General features: G+C 40.6%; 1 protein-coding gene across 2 annotated transcripts in view; it reads left to right on the top strand.

Moving 5' to 3' along the window:
- The first annotated feature begins 5,127 nt into the window (after positions 1–5,127).
- The window catches only part of adamts18 (ADAM metallopeptidase with thrombospondin type 1 motif, 18), a 54,215-nt gene continuing 39,572 nt past the window's right edge, over positions 5,128–19,770 (top strand). Inside the window, exons 1-7 of one of the 2 annotated variants that reach the window (XM_088413693.1) lie at positions 5,128–5,450; positions 5,530–5,623; positions 8,367–8,686; positions 16,749–17,028; positions 18,261–18,475; positions 19,370–19,453; positions 19,558–19,717. In XM_088413693.1, the coding sequence (XP_088269819.1) occupies positions 5,349–5,450; positions 5,530–5,623; positions 8,367–8,686; positions 16,749–17,028; positions 18,261–18,475; positions 19,370–19,453; positions 19,558–19,717 (1,255 nt within the window). In that variant the 5' untranslated portion in view covers positions 5,128–5,348. Of the gene's footprint in view, positions 5,451–5,529; positions 5,624–8,366; positions 8,687–16,748; positions 17,033–18,260; positions 18,476–19,369; positions 19,454–19,557; positions 19,718–19,770 lie in introns of those variants that run through there. The other variant, XM_088413694.1, reaches the window with a different exon arrangement.

Raw genomic sequence — 19,770 nt, forward strand, 5'->3', positions numbered from 1 at the left:
CGGGCCTTGAGTTTGACATCTGTGCGCTAATAGATGAAGCAGCAGCTCCGCGCGGATTCCTGAGCTCCCGTACGACAGTTGAAAAATGCTGACTAATGGGACAAGGAGCCTCGTTTTTTTTTTTTTTTTAATCACTTGATATCCGACGCCAGCAGTCCTTTCGAGCGCAGCCGTCAAAGTGACGCAAAACAAACACCCCCTGTTATTCTGTAGTTTCTACTCCCCCCAAGGGAGATCGGCAGGGGTCAAGCTTCTCCGCTTACATTCTGAAGTGACGGTCACCGTCTTTGGACTCCTATGTTCCTCGGCTATGACATCTTCTTTAATGGGAGCTAATGTGTGTTTTTTGTCTTTTTATAATCAAATTCATTATAGAAATACACATTTCAACTGATTTTCCTGGGATAGAACGCGCACTGGATTATAAGGGGCCCCTTGTCAATACGTTTTTGATGATAAAAATAATAATAATGGGAATAAAGATCCAGGGTTAGGATAAGATAAGGCATTCCATTGGTTTCTGTAGTTCTAGTTGTACCCTCATGAGACCCACTATTAATTCGTGTCCACTTTTGTGTCCATTTAGTCCCCGCAAGACGGCAAAGTGAACCCAAACACGTGAAACGTCAATGGAAAGGACAAGATGTCTTTTGCGGATCAGACGAGGACTTAGTAAGGTAGCTGAAACCGGTCCAAAGATATAGACCAAAAACAAATGTCCACTACAGTGGACACAAATAAATAGGCTCTGTCTCAGGAGCAAGTTTTATATTTTAGTATAATTATTTTGTTTTTTTTTATTTCAATCCTTGTGCTGTATTCCGTCCAATCCTTTGGACATTACATCAAGAGCATTTCAAATCAAAGGGAAAGGAAGGGAGCTGAAATTTCACCTGTCAAATTTCAACATGGGATAATTTCTTAGTTATCACATGACTAGAAGTGTGTCATCCCTTTGCTAAAATACTGTGAAAATGATGTGGAAGAAAATGATCAGAAAATGGTCAAAATAGTAATATTTTAGCCTGAAATAAAAAAAAGCAAAACTGGGATTCTTGTTTACAGTATAGTGTCAAAAACAACTTCTGCATCATGACCGTAGGGGGCGACGCACCACTGCTCTCGTTTGTTAAGGAAAAAAAAACACAATGAAGAAGAAACCACCTGTCAATCAAACTTGTTCCTTTTGGGCAGCCCTAACATCTCATTTTGGCAACACGATTGTTGTTTTGTTTACACCAAACAAACCGCTGTCGTGAAATTCATCTTTTTCTCAACTTTGTATTCTATTTTTCCTCCCGGTGCTGAAGCTCGCAGAATGTGAAGTATGTCTATCCGGGTTTTCCGAAAACAACTCAAATTCTTTGAGTTTCACCATTAATTTAGCCCTTACAATTGCAGCAGTACATTTACTACTTGCAAAAAATTCTGTATAAAATACAAATACATATTTATTATTATTATTTTACATTTGCCAGAATTTTAAAATTTCTATTTTGCATTTTCTGCCTTAAAGCCAATCAGAATGAGGTCACTTTGTGATATGCTCATTGGTTACTTGAATGCCGTCACCTCCCAGGCATCCGAGAATGTTTTGCTGATGTGCAAGCAATTTATTCATTCAAATCATGTTTTAAAGGCAAAATAACACAGAATTTTCTTAATACTGAATTCTAAACTCCAACTTGATTCCAAAATAGATAGTCATAATTGAATATCCATGTGATATGGATTGATTTTTGATTTCCAAATAAAACTTATTTTTTTACTGGTCTTTTATATGATAACTTTAGTGTATTTAACTGTGATCGTGTAATTGTTTGTATTGTATAACATTTGCATATCAAATGTATGATCATTCATATTAATCTAGTCACTGTCATCCCAGTTAAAATTGATTTTTGACATCAAACGCCATCAACGGCAGTCAGCGAGTTCATTGGCACTCTTTTGTCCTAAAAAAAAATGCAACTTAATTTGTTTATTTTGTGACTTTTTTCCATATGTTTTCAGCTTTGTTTTCCGTCGTTTTCCATATTCGGCGTGAGGGACACAAAACGTTGGATTTCAAAGGACTTTTTACAGCCACGGAAACTGTCCCTCTACACCCCCACTGTCAGTTCTCACCAATCGTGTACTTGTGTGTGTGTGCGCGTGTGTGTATGTGCTTGGGATTCCCCCGCTTTTTCTCTTTGAAGTCAAAGGGATGTGATCATGTTATCAGTTACCAGTCAGGTGACAGGTTCCTGTAACCGTTGGCACCTTTTGACAGACACACACACACACACACACACACAAACACACACACACATATATATATATATATATATATATATATATATATATATATATATATATATATATATATATATATATATATATATATATATATATATATATATATATATATATATATGAAAATAGCCTCAACTTTTTTCTCATGATTTGAACCCTGCGTCTTATAGCCCAGTGAGCTTTAGTTTCAGTTTTCCTTTACTAGCCACTAGGGGGCACTGCAATGCCAAAGCAAATGTCTGTATCTGTTCAAAATGTCAATTTATGGAACAACTACAAATTAAAACTGAAAAGATGTGAAACAATGGCTGTGCTCAAAAAGAGTTTGAGAAATATAGTATGAAAATATGAAGATTATATACAAGTTAAATAAGATATGATATAAACATTTTTCATGTGTACATTTGATAGATTATATTTACTTATATAAGACACTATAAATATATATATATATATATATATATATATATATATATATATATATATATATATATATATATATATATATATATATATGTATATATATATATATATATATATATATATATATTGAATGGTTAAGGTTTAAAAAATGAAGCCTCTCGTGCTTTTTTGTGTTTGAGTTTGTGAGCATGTTTGTCGTAGCGTTTCCGTTACGGATTTAGTTGCGCTTGCAGATCGCGTTACCACAGCCGTCACCGCAGCGCGACTCGTATTTTCGGACGGCGACACCTGCCACAGGAAGAGGGCAGACCACGAAGAATTTATCCGGCCTGCCAGGACCATTGAAGTATGATGTGATTTCATATCTCATGATATCATATGCTACAATATGATATGGAAAGACGTGAGGCTTCCGCATCAGAAAATAGTCCTGGCAGGATCCTCAGAAGGAAATAAATTCTTTTCGCGGATCGTTTACGTGACACGCTTTTCGACACAAAGCAGGTGTTGTTAGCTGTGTCAATGTTGGAACATGTTTTCTTATGTATCCAAATTCTTCATATTTGGGGACTTTTTTGTGTGTTTGTTCCTCCAGCATGCTTCCTTTCTTCCGTTCTTCTTTCCATCCTCCTGCCCTCTGCCTTCCTTCTTTTATCTTTCCTCCTTCCTTCCTTCCGTGCTGCCTTCCCTCCTTCCTTATACCCTGCCTCCCCTTACCAATCTTTACTTTATTTTCCATCCCTCTTTCCTTTCCTACTTCTCTCCTTTCCTTCTTCATTCTTTCCTTTCCTTCTTCTTTCCTTCCCTTCTTCTTTCCTTTCCTTCTTCATTCCTTCCTTTCCTTCTTCTTTCCTTCCATTCTTTTTTCCTTCCCTTCTTCATTCCTTTCTTTCCTACTTCCTTTTTTCTTTTCATCCTTCCTTTCTTGGATTTCTACTTCCTTCTTTCCATCCTCCATTCTTTCCTTCCTCCCTCCCTCTTCCTTCCTTCCTTCTTTAGTCTTCTCTTCTTTCCTCCACCCTGCCTCCGCTTACTCCTTCCAAATTTTTTTGTTCTATTTTTCCATCCTTCCTTTCTTTTTTCCTTCCCTTCTTACTTCTATCCTTCCCTACTTCCTTTTTTCTTTCATCCTTCCTTCTTCCACCCTGCCTCCCCTTACTCCTCCCTCTAACCTTCTTCCTTACTTCCATTTTTTCGTTCTTCCTTCCCTTCTTCCTTCCTTCGATTCTTACCTTACTACCTCCCTCTTCCTTCCTTCCTTCCTTCTGTCTTTCCTTCCTTAGTCTTCTCTTCTTTCCTCCACCCTGCCTCCGCTTACTCCTTCCAAATTTTTTCCTTCTATTTTTCCATCCTTCCTTTCTTTTTTCTTTCCCTTCTTACTTCTTTCCCTCCCTACTTCCTTTTTTCTTTCATCTTTCCTTCCTTCTTCCACATTGCCTCCCCTTACTCCTCCCTCTAACCTTCTTCCTTACTTCCATTTTTCCATTCTTCCTTCCCTTCTTCCTTCCTTCCCTTCTTACTTCCTTCCTTTCCTACTTCCTTTTTCCATCCTTCCTTTCCTTCTTCCTTCCTTTCTCTTCAACTTCCCTTTTTCTTTCCATCCTTCCATCCTACCTTCTTTTCCAACCGCCCTTTCATACATACATTTTCCTCCCTTTTTCCACCCTTCCACACTTCTTCCATCCTTCCTTTTCTTTTTTCCTTTTCTACCTTCCTTTCATGCATCAATGTTTCTTTCTCTACCTTCTTTCATACATCTGTTCTTCTTTCCTTCTTTGTTACCTGCATTCCTTTCTCCCTCAGTTCCAATTTTTTCCATCTGTTTTCTGTTGTTTCCTACCTTCATTTTATACATAAATCTTTCCTCATTTTCCCACCCTTCCTTTCACACCTTCTTCCTTCCATCCGCCCATCCTCCTTTTCACCTATCTTTTTTTATTCTTTCATGCATCCTTTTCTTTCGTCCTTCCAACACATCTACCGCTCTTTCTTACATTCTTCAACCTCCTTTCTCCTTCCATTCTTTCCTTCCTCCCTGTCTATTTAGCAATTTTACAGATGTGCGTGCAATTTGATAATGCACCGATAGTGATTCTTGTCTCGGCATGCACATCAAAAGAATCGGCATTGTTGCGAATGTCAATTTGGACACTCAGCAATAATCCGCGTGCTCGAACGTATGCAAAGCAACTTTATACCGAATCTTGCATATACCGGCACTGTTGCATTTGCGACTATATTTAGTCTTAATCCAAATGCAGGGCACTTTCCACCTGAAGTGGTGTCACGTTGACGGCTCTCATGAGGTCCACGCGCACGCCACCGCTCGAGCGTGTCCGCGCGCGCACGGCCCGGCGTGGGCGTTCCGAGTCAGCTATCCACGCGTGCTCTCGTGATCCCGCGAGCTGATTGGTGCCAAATGCGCACGGCCGATTCTCCCAGCCCGGCTCACTCACTCACTCAGTTGGACTCGGACTACCTGACTCACACGAGTGGACCTCACCTGAGGGGGTCCGCCGTGCGCGCGCACTACTGCGTGATGATGGCGATATCGGGCGCGCTTGTACATCTCGTGCGCACTTTTAGGAGCCGCCGGTAGGTGTGAGCTCGATACCATCACGACCGCCACCATGGACTGTTTGCTTCTCATCATTTGGGCTCTTCCCATGCCGCTGGTCGGCTGCGCCCGGGTGCGGCTGCTCTCCAGCCTGCTGACCTGGAGCCTCATCAAGGTCGATTCCGAAATGTATCCGCATTTATGCATCACCTGTTGCTGTACCTGGCTGATTTAAAAAAAAAATGTTTTTGCAGACGCTGCACGTATGCTGCACGCACGCATCCCTGCACGGCGTGTCAGACAACTATTTCTCTTCGTCTTCTTCCAAAGGCCACGGTTTGAATCATGGTGAGTGCTCCGTTCGTTGACTTCAACTTTACAATTAGAAATGGTAATTAACTCCATGCATACACGTGGGAAATGCACAAATTGGTGTTTCGATTGGACTCAAAGCTTGTTTGGTTAACACAAAATAAAATTAAGAATTCAAAGTCACTTTTGGGGTATCATTAAAATTAAAAATAGTCTTCATTACTAGGACATAACAAAATAACTAGGTTTGTCAATGTTCAAGCATTAACTTTGGAAATTAATTCAAAAATAAAATAAAACATATTCCTCGGTTGTATTTACTTCCTGTGGTAGGTGAACTCTGCTAACTTTACCAAATTTGGAGGCGGGTCACTTGTATAAAGACAGAAAACTTGGATCTCTTTGTAATTTTACTTTAAAAAGTTGTCGATGGCTCACTGGTTTTGGAAAGCCAAGTTTAAATGCTGTAATGTTACAATAATTAACCCTAGAGTAATTCATAACATAATATAATCACTTTATCTTAATTAACAAGCGTAATACATTATTTTAGTACTTCATTACTTAATTTAACTGCTTTAGCACTAAATAAATCAATTACTTTACTTTAGTACCGTACTTTATTGCCTCAAGTAATTGATTACTGTAGTAATTAAGTACCATCTAATTACTTCATTACTTGTTTAGAATAATTAATTACTTAAGCACTTAATTGCCTAAAGTAACCATTTACCTTAGTGTTTCATTACCTAATTAAGTAATCAATTGCTATAATCCTCAACGACCTTAATTGATTACTTAATTAATTTAGTACTGGCCATTTGTGACCCTTCTTAAGCCAAACGCTTGAAACAAATTATAAAAAAATATATATAAATAAACACCTGGGACCTAATGTTTTGACTCTTAAAAATAAAACATGTCTTTGGGATTGAATGAGTTAAAGGAACTGTTTTTTAAACAAAAAAAAGTCTAATATTTTACTCAAGTAAATATCTGTAACAATCTTAGAAAATAGTTGTTGATAAATGAGTTTAATCAAGATTAATTAATGAAAAATTTGCGATTCATTAGTAAAACAATTTAAGCCTTTACAACAAACAGTGTAGTTTTATTGTTCAAGTTTCACAAGTTGCCTGGGTTTTGTCTTGTCATGTTTGCAAGCTTAGTTGTGATTGGTTGTTTTCTGTCAAGTCATTTTCAGTCAACAGAAAATGGCCACACTGAGGTGGATTTTTGCATCTTAATTCATATTCCACAAATGCAACATCAATATAGGAATGCTGTGTTTACAGAATTGGGGCTCCATAGAACATAATATGTCAAAAAAAATTGGGGTCGACTTTAATACAGTGACAGATTTCCATGATTTCTAATTCCCCCCCAAATTTCCCAATGTTGAATCCCTCTCGATTTTTAGAGATTTCACTGTAAATGACAACCTTCTGGATAGCTCGAATCATCAACGAGCGAATGAGCAGTATGACAATGCCGGGGTCAATCGGGTCATGGCGAGGTCCAAAAAAAAAGCTTTGGGCACACTGGGATTCCCTCTTGGCCTGGTTGGCCCCTCACAGTGTCCTAGTTGGTAATTTGAAACATTGGCTTGCTATGACAGGCACGGGGATTAAAGCTGTAAAATATTTGCTAGCTTCCTGTCCCTTTCTGAACTGCATCTGACATACAGTTAGTGTTATGTATGTCGTCTATGGGTCAGCTGTATGATTAAAGGAGGCAGTAGATCAGTAATATCATCATTAGTCTTAACAGAGATAATATACGAGAGGAAATCCATCGGAATTATTATTTTTACATCTGATAGCCGCGGGCATAGCTTCACTTTGTTTGTTTATACACTTCTTGTCCTTTAACAAATGTGTTTGGTGTGAGAACATTTTGGAATGGAAAATTAGTGGAATTCAAGCTGTTTTCTGAAGAAAAAAAAAATCACCTATTTATGTTATTATATGATCTCTCTGAAAAGTGAGATTGAAGATGCTACCCAAATTGGAATTGGTGTCAAGGAAGTAAGTTGAAGTGATAGGCGAAAGTGATTTTAGTCTGGGTTGTTCAAGAAAACTACGGAGATATTTTAAAACATTTGCATTTATTTTTCTTAACTATTATTCATTCTAAACTTTGTTGTGTATTCGGAGTTGAAACTTTATTTTAGGTAAATAATGAACACGTGTGTGTGGTCTCGCCCCAGCTACTGGCGAGGGAGTAGCGGAATCCCAAAAGGAAGTTGATAAGGGCTGAAACGAATCCGCGACTAGTTTAAGTACCTCGGTCCAAACGATGTCAACAACACTATGTTGTCGTAAAAATCAAGTTCAATTGCTAATTATGTCAATTAAAATGAGACTTATTTACCCTGACATTGTTTTGTTTGTTGCCCGTGGCAGCACTAGCAAAAGTGAGCACAAACTAGATGCTAGCAACATTAATGGCTAGAAACTGCTCCATATAGGCTGGCGAGATCTTTGTGTCCTTCTCAAAAGGAGTTTATTGGATTTAAATGACTGAATGGAGACAGTTCCTGTTTCTACTGATCACTTTTTTACCAAGTTTAGTTTGGCAAAGACTTTTGCTGTGGCCCACTACATTAGCACTTTCGTTACCATCATTAGCTGTAGCTGCAGCTGGGTGCTTTGCATTTATACGGCAGGCTAAACTTGAGTTGCTCATACTGATTTTCTCAATGTAGGAACATAGATCTTGGTTTTAGCAGCAGTAACGCTAAAGACTGTCCTTGATTATCTGTTCTTCTCCCCCTCAGACTACATTTTTACCATCCCAGTGGAGGTGGACGCTCAGGGACAATACCTGAGCCATGACGTGAGCCATCAGGGCCGCCGCAGCAGGAGGTCTGCGTTGCGGTCGTCGTCCGTGCACTACCGCCTCTCCGTCTTCGGCCAGGACTTGCACCTGGACTTGCAGCCGTCCTCGGTGGTTGGCCCGGGTTTCACAGTGCAGACGCTGGGATCGGACGGCGCCGCCACGGTAATCAGAGGCGACGGGTACCACGACTGCCTCTATCAAGGATTTATCCGGGACCTGTCGTCCTCCTCGGCAGCCATATCGACGTGCTCTGGGCTGGTAAATCTGCTTTTCTTGTTGCGTTCAAATTTTTTTGATGCTTCTCGAGTTACACCGACAAGAATTAGCCCAACAAATGGGACTGAGTCATGAAGTCTGAGTTCTTGGTTTCAAGCGTGCCAGAAGATACAGAAGTAAATAAGTGCTATTTTCTGCTTCTGCATCAAAGAATCATGGGAAATGTGATCTTACTAGCCTAATGCTGCAATTGGCAGTTCTGTCAGCATCTTTTCAATGTCACAATGTGGGAATTTGAGGTAATAGAAAAAAACAGATAGGTTAGTGCATTGACTGGTTTAGCACGGTTGAACTGTTACCATGATAGCTATTAGCTTTAGCTTATATCACCGGTCCTTAGATTGACTAGAGATGATTTTTAGCGAAACTGTAGTGACTTGATTTTTCATTCAGAAAATCGTCACGCAGTCGCTGCATATTCACGTTAGCTACTTTGCACTCAGCTATACTTCTGCTGTTTCTGGATATATGCTGTTGGCGGCTAGCAGCCCAATTGCAGCTCCACGCCAACTGAAGGTCAGACAACTTGTCGATTCGTTCGTCGGACCTAAAAACAAAAGTTGAATTAATTATGACATCCTAATCCGTCTCCTTATCCAAGTACTATCCCGCCGTACATTTATGCAACTCTCCTGCCAAGAATCTTTTGGATTAAGTACAAAATGAGGAGCGACTTCATTCAAGGACGCCTGAGGGGGGATTAAGGTGGGATTACAAACAATGCGGCAGAGGAAGAAAGACACATGAGAGGGAAGAAAAGAGGATGACATCATCAATGGCGAGCGAGAGAGCGCGAGGGAGAGAAAGTGTTTTGCGGGGATAATGTGGAGCCATTGTGCGCTCGTGGAAGCTCCCAGGGAGGTGGGATGGTCTCTTTTCAAAGATGGACTTTTCATGTCAAAGGGCTTTGGGGGACAACAAAATGGGGTGAGAGCATGAAAAGCGGAGAACGAGAGAATAAGAGCACCTCGTTCTTGGCGCTGTTGTCCGTTCAAGAGGGGAAGTCAGCTGGGGCTGGAGGACTCATCGCGACGGTGGAGAGCTTCGGGCCGGGGGGGCGGGGTCAAACAGATGGAAGAGTAGCAAATGAGATGGAATTAAGAGCAGCGCTAGATGAGGACGGATTTGATCCCGCAGAGCCTTGTTAATTGCGCACACTTTGTAATTACTTTCTGTGTGTCCTTAAAGGATGGGTACTTGAGGGAAGTGAACTTGTCGCTGAGAGGAGGACCATTCATCAACACGGCTTGCTTCTTGAGGAAAAGAGGTTTTCTCATGTTAGGGTTGCTGAACCAGCTGACCCCCAAATTCTCGATATTGAGGGGGCCGCATCGCCTTCTAGAAGGCCTGGTAAAAAGTGCTGGGTCCGGTCTCGGTTGATCTCATATATATACAGTATATAAGTCAGTGGTTCTTAACCTTGTTGGAGGCACCGAACCCCACCAGTTTTATATACTCATTCGCCGAACCCTACTAAAAAATCAAATATGATTTTTTTACTGGTGCACGAAATGAATGGTGGACCTCTGCGCCGGAAGCTCCACCGAATCCCTGAGACCGACTCACCGAACCACTAGGGTTCGATCGAACCCAGGTGAAGAACCACTGATATACGTATATATGTGTATATATAAAGAACAGCAAAAGGATTGAACAAAAACAACCACACTTAAAAAAAAACTCAAATTTTCAAACCATTTTTCACAGACCATATAGTGAAAGTTAAAATATTATGTTTAATTGCCAAACTTGGTGTTGTAAAATTGTTTAATAACATTTACAATTTAAATTATTTATTTTCAAAATATTTGGGTTGGTCAATAAACAAAACATTTAGATTCAAGCTCATTTCAAAGTTGGAAAAGTCGTGCAGAATTTTTTTTTTTAAATGAAAAAAGCCAATTTTTTTCATGGCAGTTGCCTGACTTTTTTTGAGAGGGGGTTGTATTTAATTCTTAGTCTGCTCAACTACTTTTTTAAACAATTTTTTTTAACTTTATTTCATTATTTCATTATTCTTGCGAATACTGGAAATGACATTTTTTCCACACTACCCAAATTTAAAAAGTTTTGTTAAATTAGAACATCAAAATGCTTGTTGCCTTCAAATGTTGAACCCCCCCCCCCTTTTTTTTTTCTTTATCAGTGCAACAGAAGCATTAGAATTCCAGAAACAAACACAGTGTAGTCAGAAACAACAATTAATGAGAAAAAAATATCGAAATAAACAAAAAAGTCAAATAAAAGTGACATCCCAAGTTTTATATTAGGGTCACAGTTTCTCCTCCAAAACTTACACATTGCGCAACCTCATTGAATTCACCTTTGGAAACAGCATTGTAAAAGTATCCCCCTGAAAAATGTCAGTTTCAACCGATGAAAGCGCATCATTTGATTCCTTTGTTCTTTTAGCACATTCCCCCGCTCCCGTCGTTGACACGATGCCGCAAGTTGCGACTTCCGCCAGGAACAAGATCACACACTCGTGCCTCCGTCTGAATTACGTCCGACCCGACTCCCTGTGGTGTGAAGTAGCTTTTCCCGCCGCCCCCATAGTGAATGAATTTAGGCATGTAGTAGAAGAGCAGTTCCCAAACAGACCTCCGTAAGGTGTCAGCAAATCTAATTGAATGATTTTTTTTAATGCCATGACAGGAACAGTACGGTTTCCTTTCAAATTAAGAGCAAATTAATTAGAAGATGAAGCTCACGCGCCAAATTCTGTTCTACAGAGTTTCTTTTACAAAACATTGGGGCACGGGGGTCAAACTCATTTTTATCGCGGGCCGCTTTGCGATGGTTTCTATCGGAGGGCCGTTATCAATGTAAAATCAAATAAATTGGAAGAAAAATACAGTAGGATCTTTAAACATTTACCTAGATTTGAAATCAAACGGCAGTAAAAAAAAAGAAAAACTATTCAAAAATGGGATTAGTAACAAATTTTTTTTGTTGTTTACCAAACTTTTTTAAAGTTGGAGATAAGTTGAAGATAAGTTTAGTATTTTAGTTGGAAACTCAAAGGCATAATTGGCGTTTTGCGGGCCGGATCTGGCCCCCGGGCCTTGAGTTTAACACTTGTGCATGAGGGCTTCTACACGCCAAGCCGATGTCGGGGGTCAGTCGTGAGCCACCCACTAGATGTGGCAAATCGTTGTTGTAAGAGTGACTATCGCCGCCTGTGGCACGGAGGAGTACTGCATCAAACACTTGCGGATTTTTAGCACAGTGATTTTTCTGAAATGATCTGCCTAAATAATAGGCTGACACTGCGGGGAGCCACAAAACCAAGTTGGTTCGTAGAGGGTCTTATATGTCTTTTTAAGTTTTATACAGATTGTCAGTAACTCATCTCGATCTATCTCCAGGAGTTTCAGAGTAAATATAGCACCGGCAATGTAATGTTTATCAATTGGCTGCGCAATAATGCCCCCACTTCCCGATCCTCCGTTGCGTTCAAATGACACATCGTGAGTGATCTCCAGCCAGCATTGGGCCCATTTGTACCTGTCTACTTTGTGTAGAGGCCAACAAATTGGGACGCCCCCCCCTTGCCTCAGGTCCGGAGCCGATCCCTGGTGGTCCGTACGCTGACAGTGATGTAGTGCCCACTGTTAGATGCCAGCTTGAAAGGGGAGGGGGGGTGGGGTGGGGGGGGGTCTTGGAATGGCTAAGGGACGCCGTGTGTTTGTGTGTGTCCTTTGTCGTCTTTCTCACACAAGACTAATGGGCCGTGTGGAGGACTTCAAGTGGATGCTAACAGGAGCCATACATCAAAACTGGACCAACTAGTGTTGCACTAGTGTAATAATGGGATTTGTTGGCCATATTGTTAAATAAAGTACAGTACTTTATTATAGTCATGCACTCATGTGGAAAAAGCTTGTCGAATTTATAGTGCCCTGTCGGGAGAGGTTTCAAAGTTGCAGAGTTGGCAAAACCAAAAAATACTCACGCTAACGTTATCTTAGCTAGCCTGTTGATGTACTCCACAAGCTCAGAAAACTTCTTGCGGGTTCTCACAAAACTTCTCACAAAAGGTCTGTGTCGCTATTAGCTATTAGCGACTAGCTACTCCGACACAGGACAGTAAGTGACGTTGCAGCCGTAATGCTAACATTTTGACATCGTCATGCTAATGACAATTAGCATCTTACTGCTGCATAATAAAGAGTTAGTGAAACAACAAATTACAGACATATGTCACTTGAATCAATTTTTCAGAAGTGATCAATTACTTTACTTGATAAAGTAGTTGATTACTTTCAGACTTTAGCACTTAAAGTAATCAATTACTTTAGATAAGTGCTACAGCCTTGATTACTTTAGGTAGTCAAGTACTAAAGTGATCAATTACTTTAGGTAAAGTACTGATGGTAATCAATTACTTTAGGTAAATACTCGATTACCTTCAGTAATTTATGACTTTAGAACTTGAGGTACCTTGAAGTAATTTCTTACTCTATGACTTAATTGATTTAGTACCACCAAAAGTAAAAAGAAGATGAAAATAAGTATTTGAGATTAAATTGTATTGCACGGCAGCCGTATTGGACATAATAAATTGTCCTAAGGTGTGATTGAGTGCGCGAATGGTTGTTTTCAATTTTTGCCAAGAAAAACGCAACCTTTTATCGGATCACATTTATTTGATTATCCCGTATTTATTTTACGTCAGACATGGTCTCGCACTGCTGCCGGTCTCCTTGCTCTTCTAAATATAATATTACCACCTTGTGCTTCTTCCCCTTACAAGACCCATAATTCTTCTGGTCACATGACTCCCCGCAGATGTGCAGTAATCACCGGCTTGGGGCTTCTGGCCACTCGGCTCCCCACTGGCCCCCCCCCCTCCCCCCTTGTCTTTATGGCGTGTAAGCACTTAGTCATTTGCGTCATAATGTCATGGTAGGAAACCTTAAAAGCAGTTTATAAAGAGGCCAGTTTCGGATACTCAGTGAGCGGCCTTGTGCAGTAGAAGAAAAGATGTCGTTATTGACCGGGCAGATTGATGTGCGTTCAAATAAAAGAAGAAGCTGATGAAGCTTTTATTTGCTAGCTCCTGGCTTCGTGTTTGCAGCTCTCCAAACAAATGTGGACCAGCTGTCAAGCAAATAAAGATCATTTAGTGCATTCAATATAGGTAAAATAGGTAATTTTAGGAAACGTTCACGTTGCATTTAAGACCTTATGTCACTGGAGGGTGAAAGTTAGCGAGTGTCGGCGAAGGTAGCAGCACTTTTGATCTCGTCGGGGTTCGTCCGAGGTCATAAACGTTCGCGAAACATTCGCTGGACATCGCCAAACTTTAGTCAAGAAGAACTTTTCAAAATTTTTAACTTGTAAACTAAAATGAGTTCAGGGAAACGTCTGGTGAGTATGCGTACATGTACAGAAAATTGGATGAAAATTTCTAAATTTGCTTGCGGAAGGTACGGGTGAACCTCTGGTGACTGTCTGGTGATGATTGGCGAGTGCCAGTGAAGGTCGCGGATCTTTTGATGTCATCATAGTTTGTCCGTGGTTGCAAAGCCATTCGCAAAATGTTCACTAGACAGTCGCTAAACATTTGATTGCGCACCCCTTGTAAAAGCAATTTTTAAAATTTCATTACACACGAGGAGTACTGGCAAACTTTTATGAATGCTTGGATGAAAATTCCAAAATTTCCTTGCAACTAGAGCAGTAAAGGTGAAATTCTCACAATCATTTGGCAAACGTTGGTGAGCGGCGGCAAAAATTGTGGATCTTTCCATCTAGTCAGTGTTCAACTAAGGTCACAAATGTATATGAAACCTTTGCTAGACATCGCCAGACATTCACCATTAAGAAATATCAAAAATTAAATTGGCAAAAGTGTTGTACAGATGAATGTCTTGTGATTTTGTCGGGTTTTGCCAAGGCTGCACCGTTCGCCAGACTGTTCTACTGTACAAGGAAATTTAGCAAATTTCTTTGCCACAATTACCTTAGGTGAACGTCATACGATGCTCATCACAAGGAATTTTCCAAAATTTTCTTGTAACAAAAGCAGTACAGATGAACGTGTGCTGAAAGTTTAGCAAAAGGTTGCAGCCTTGGATGGAAATTTAAAACTTTCCTACATTTCCTTGTGACAAGACCATCTGGCAAACGTTGTCGAGTGTCAGCTGAGGAATTTCGTTGGGAGAAGAACAGGACAAGCAAACATCTGGCGAATGTTGGCCAATGTTTGCCATCTTGAACAAAACCTGACAGGATCAAAAGAACCGATACCCCGCCAACGTTCTGCCCTCATTAGGAAAGGGCTTTAAATCATTATTTGTTTTAATAGTTTCCAATAATTTTCTAATGCAATTTTCTTTTAATCTTAACCTAGTCATTATTGAATCGTCAACTAGTCTAGACGCACTTAAGACGCTTTGATTTCTGCAAGAAAGAGATAGACAGGTTTAACAAGTTACTTTTGACGTTTTAAAAGTTGAAAGTCGGTAATTGCACCTTTGTATGGTGGAAATGAAATGAAATGCGGTGAAAAACACAGACAAGCAATGCGGTGATATATTAGGCTTCACAAAGCCAATCCCTTTGAAAAAAAAAAGTCACATAGCGCCGCTTGAGGGTGAGGGGAAAGTTTCTGAGTGAGGATGACAGCGATATCGTTTGACGAGGTCGTAAAAATTTCAGACGGCGGCTGATGAAAGCGCCCTGACCTCTCTGATTTTACCATTCACTTTTGATTTCTAATTCAAGGCGCTGCATCATTGATTTGATCTGGAGAACTTGATGCGATAAACACTTTCCTTTCAGATATATGATGACGTATAACGTGCACGGTTATCCATTTTTTTGGTTGCATTAATTATTCTTATGTTGTGAAAAATCTTGTTCAATCATAACGTATCAGCGCACTGGGCTAGAGGAAGTTTACGTTCCACACAAATTAGAAAGACTCAGGCTCAAAGCGTCCGCTCCACAGCGAGCCCAGTCATGTTTTGACAACACCAGCTTCTCTTTTGTCGGCCTTCTGTTTATTTTGCAACCTGCTAGTCTGCTGTGTTAGACACATTCGCACACACTGATAGCCAAACACGCATACACACACTCACACTAAGGTCAAAGGTCACTGGGTCAGTGGGTTGATGCGTGTGTTTACATCTTACGGTGTGTGCCGACTATTCTGATGGGAATTAGTGGGAGTAGACAATAAATTGCTGCCATAATAAATGTATTTAATGAATTAATTTGTAATTAATTAATCGAAGTCATTTGTTTTTAATTTCACATTGATATACATTGATAAACAACAACAAAAAAAGTAGATCTGTTCATTTATCAAAGGTTCTGTAGCGTGTTTTCTAAGTTAAATTTACCATTCATGGGAACAACTCTCACATCTTCCATTTTAATGGCATAATGTTGAAAACTAGATTATCACAATAAAAAAAAACACTTTAACAACTGTAATGAATTGATGGGCACTCTTAATTAAAGTGACATTTTTTGCATAATACGATGCCAAATTTGAAGTCATTTTTTGCTACCTGCTACAAAAAAAACACACTGATATTACATAAAATTGTATTTGAGAGTTTTCTTCTGTGGTTTCCTTTATTTGTGCTGTAGAGTTAAACTAAAGTGACTTTAATGAAAAAGTATCCTTTTTGCTCAGCGGCACATACTGTTAAATCTGATATTCAACCGAATAGCAGTGAAAAGAAATACAACTTTTCTTTGAGATCGAAAGCAAGGGCAACAAGCGCAATGAAAACTGCAAGGGGCCTAAACTCGAACCCTGTAGGACACCACACCACAGTCGGACTGAAAAACCAAGGCTGACTCAAAACGTTCTGTCACCAAAACAGGATCTAAACCACACAAATGCACTATCAGGAACACCCTCCGATTGCTGTAATCGAGCCAACACAATACTGAGGTCCAACGTATCCGCCACAGCAGTTAGATCCAAAAACAGCACATAATCTCCACGGTCATTGGCCAGGAGCATTTCATGACAGAACTCTGGCGGAGGTAATTAATTGTATGCATTGTATTTGTGTCCCAGTCAGGTTTGATTCGTGTGTCCGAGCACGAATACTTGATCTCGCCTCTACCTCATCATCTGGCCGAACGTCACAACTACAGTGCACCCGAGGGTCACCAGCCGCATGTCATCTACAAACGCTCCGCCGAACACATGGTCCGAGAACAAACTGGCGTTCCACCGGGTTTCCGTCTGTCCGCGCAGCACCAGGACCAACAACCCCACCAGGATCCACACCAACATCAGGATGACCAAAATGGGGCCACGGAAAGACCGCACTTTTGTGGACGCCGCAAGCAATGTATGTAAGGGAACTTTATTTTCCTCTCCGAACTAAAATTTTGTGAAACTACAAAGATGCTTGGAATTTTCAGGATTTAGGCAAGATCAGTCAAATATTCAGAAAAACAAATTGTCTTTTCAGATTTCTGTGTATTTGGAACTTTAAATAGGTACAAATCTAACTGAGCAGTCTAGTGGACTGTAAGAGAGTGCGCTGAAACATAATCAAGGGAAGATTCTTTTCCACGCGCAAAACAAACAAGTGCTTCAGTTTTGAACACTTATCTGTTTTATCTTCACAAAGAATTCTCATGTACACAAACTGAAAGGGTGGTCACAATAAACAGTAGAAATTTATGCTGATGCTTGCTGAATATCGCAATTTCACAAATATAAGACACTTTTTTTCCCAAAACGGCAATTTAAAGATGAGATTTTTTTTTTAATTCTACGCCATTCGAGGAAAATTGATCTGTCAGCCGCATAACCGAGTTTTGACGCATTTTGGTGCGGTGTGCATTTTTAAACCGGCAGTATTCTTACTTACAATAACTACCGTAACGGGACAAGCGAGAGGACGGACGGCAGTTGGCTTAGGATTCGGTGCCTGTTGCAGCTAACAGCAGTGAGCTGTGGTTGTTACAGCATTATTTTCAATAAAAGAGGTGAGCAGACTGAACCGACGTACGAGTCCATCCTTGTTCACAGATGCAGTAATATTGCTAAAATGGAGAGGATCGCGTACAAATTATGATGTCTCCAGTTAATTCAATAAAAAGTGGCAAGGTATGCAACTAGAAAAATATTCCATTTGACTCGTTTATTAATCGCGGCCTTTTTGCATATACGCATCATAAAATTGCCGGAACACGGATGGTGCACAACTTTGGATATTTACGGCAAAATAAACTCGAGCTGCGTCGGGAAGAAAAAGAAAAACAACGGCAATAAGCGCATTCATTGTTACACTGGTGTTGCGTTCACTGCCCGCTCACAATGCCTGAAATCTGATACACACTAATAAAGATGAAGAATTTACAAAGATGAGATTTGTTCTGTTTTGCTTTAATTTTCATATTGTCACCAAACTGTTGGGGCAACCTATACAAGGTAACATAAAAAAAAATCACAGAATTTGAGCCCAAAATTAAGGGTGCGCCCTATATTTGTGAAACTACGGTATTAATTTTCCATTACTTTCTTTACTCTAATTTTCTGGCTGAATGAAGCAAAAATCTCCTCACCTCGCAGACACTCCCAAGCCTCCTTCTGAGGACCCTTTCCTGATGCCGGATGAGTTCACCACGCTTGACGAAGACGGCCCGGGAAGGCCGAAGCGCTCACCTATTGACTCCAACCGGGTGGGAAGTCTGAATGTGGAGACCCTGGTGGTGGCTGACAAGAAGATGCTGGAGAAACACGGGCGGGAGAACGTCACTACCTACGTCCTCACCGTCATGAACATGGTCAGTGTCCAAAAGGAAGACACCTCAAGGAGTTTACGTGTTGCAACGGTTCCACCAAACCTTGATCTTGATCTAGATTTCTCAATGTCTGTTTGAATGCACGACATACGTAGCTAGCCGCTAGCGCTAACGCTGGAGATTTGTAGCCTATCATACAATTAGGTGAATAGCATTCTCTTTGTGTCCTTCGTCAGGAATTAAATGTTACTTTTTTTAATGGTGGTGTGTTGATCTTGGTAGAAATGTGATATGACAGCAAGCTCACAGCTCAAGCTAGCCACTCCGCTAACACTGTTACAAGAAGTTTCAATGAAAATGCTGTAGTTGGATATGTAGACCTTTCTTTTAAATTTCTGTCATTGTTTTTTCGTGGAAAGTTGTTGAGTGCGTCGGCGATACTTGATGACGGTCTATATCTCAAAGTTGAGTACCGGTACCTGTTTCGATCTGGATTTAAATGTGGACTCAAACATCCCTAAATATTACCAAGTAGTATAATTATATTTTGTTTGCCTTCCAGTTATATGATCATCAACTTTAGAGAATTTTACCACAGAAAGGATCCCTTTTAGTCTTGCATTAGAATCAGGTCCAGAGAATGCCAGTTTTTGCTGCTCACAGGTCGGTCCGTACCCGTCCTTAAGCCCTGCCTTTCATTTTGAAAAGTGTGGTTTCGGTGGCGCCGGTGGCTTCTTCCCATTCTCCTAAATGCAGCACTTGTTCAATCCCCGCGTGCATCGATGACAAAGACTTTCCACATTTTCGTCTACGGTCGCCCCGAGCGTATTCGGCCGTGACGACGCGCAACCAGGAAAACACACGGCGGTAACTGATTTTAGAGTTGGCTCATTTGTTGAGTTAACAGCCACTTTTACTGCTTTTTTTTTTCTCCAGGTTTCCAGTCTTTTCAAAGACGGCACCATCGGGACAGACATCAACATTGTGGTAGTTAGCTTATTGCTACTGGAACAGGATCCGGTGAGTATTTCTTAGTTATCGCCCTAGCAGGAATTCAACCTTGCAATATTGGTGAATTAGTAAAGTGTCAACCGCTGGTATGAATTTCTGCTCAACAACAACAGCTGGGCCTGAACATCAACCACCACGCTGACCAGTCGCTCAACAGCTTCTGCCAGTGGCAGTCGGGCCTGGTGGGCAAGGGCGGTAAGCGGCACGACCACGCCGTCCTTCTCACCGGGCTGGACATCTGCTCCTGGAAAAACGAGCCCTGCGACACCCTGGGTAAGGCGACGTGCCAAGACCAACTTGGAGGCCTCCCTATTTTGGTTTTGCTT

The sequence above is a fragment of the Hippichthys cyanospilos genome, chromosome 4, assembly GCF_059441005.1.
Source record: "Hippichthys cyanospilos isolate Australia breed blue-spotted pipefish chromosome 4, RoL_Hcya_1.0, whole genome shotgun sequence".
Lineage (NCBI taxonomy): Eukaryota > Metazoa > Chordata > Actinopteri > Syngnathiformes > Syngnathidae > Hippichthys > Hippichthys cyanospilos.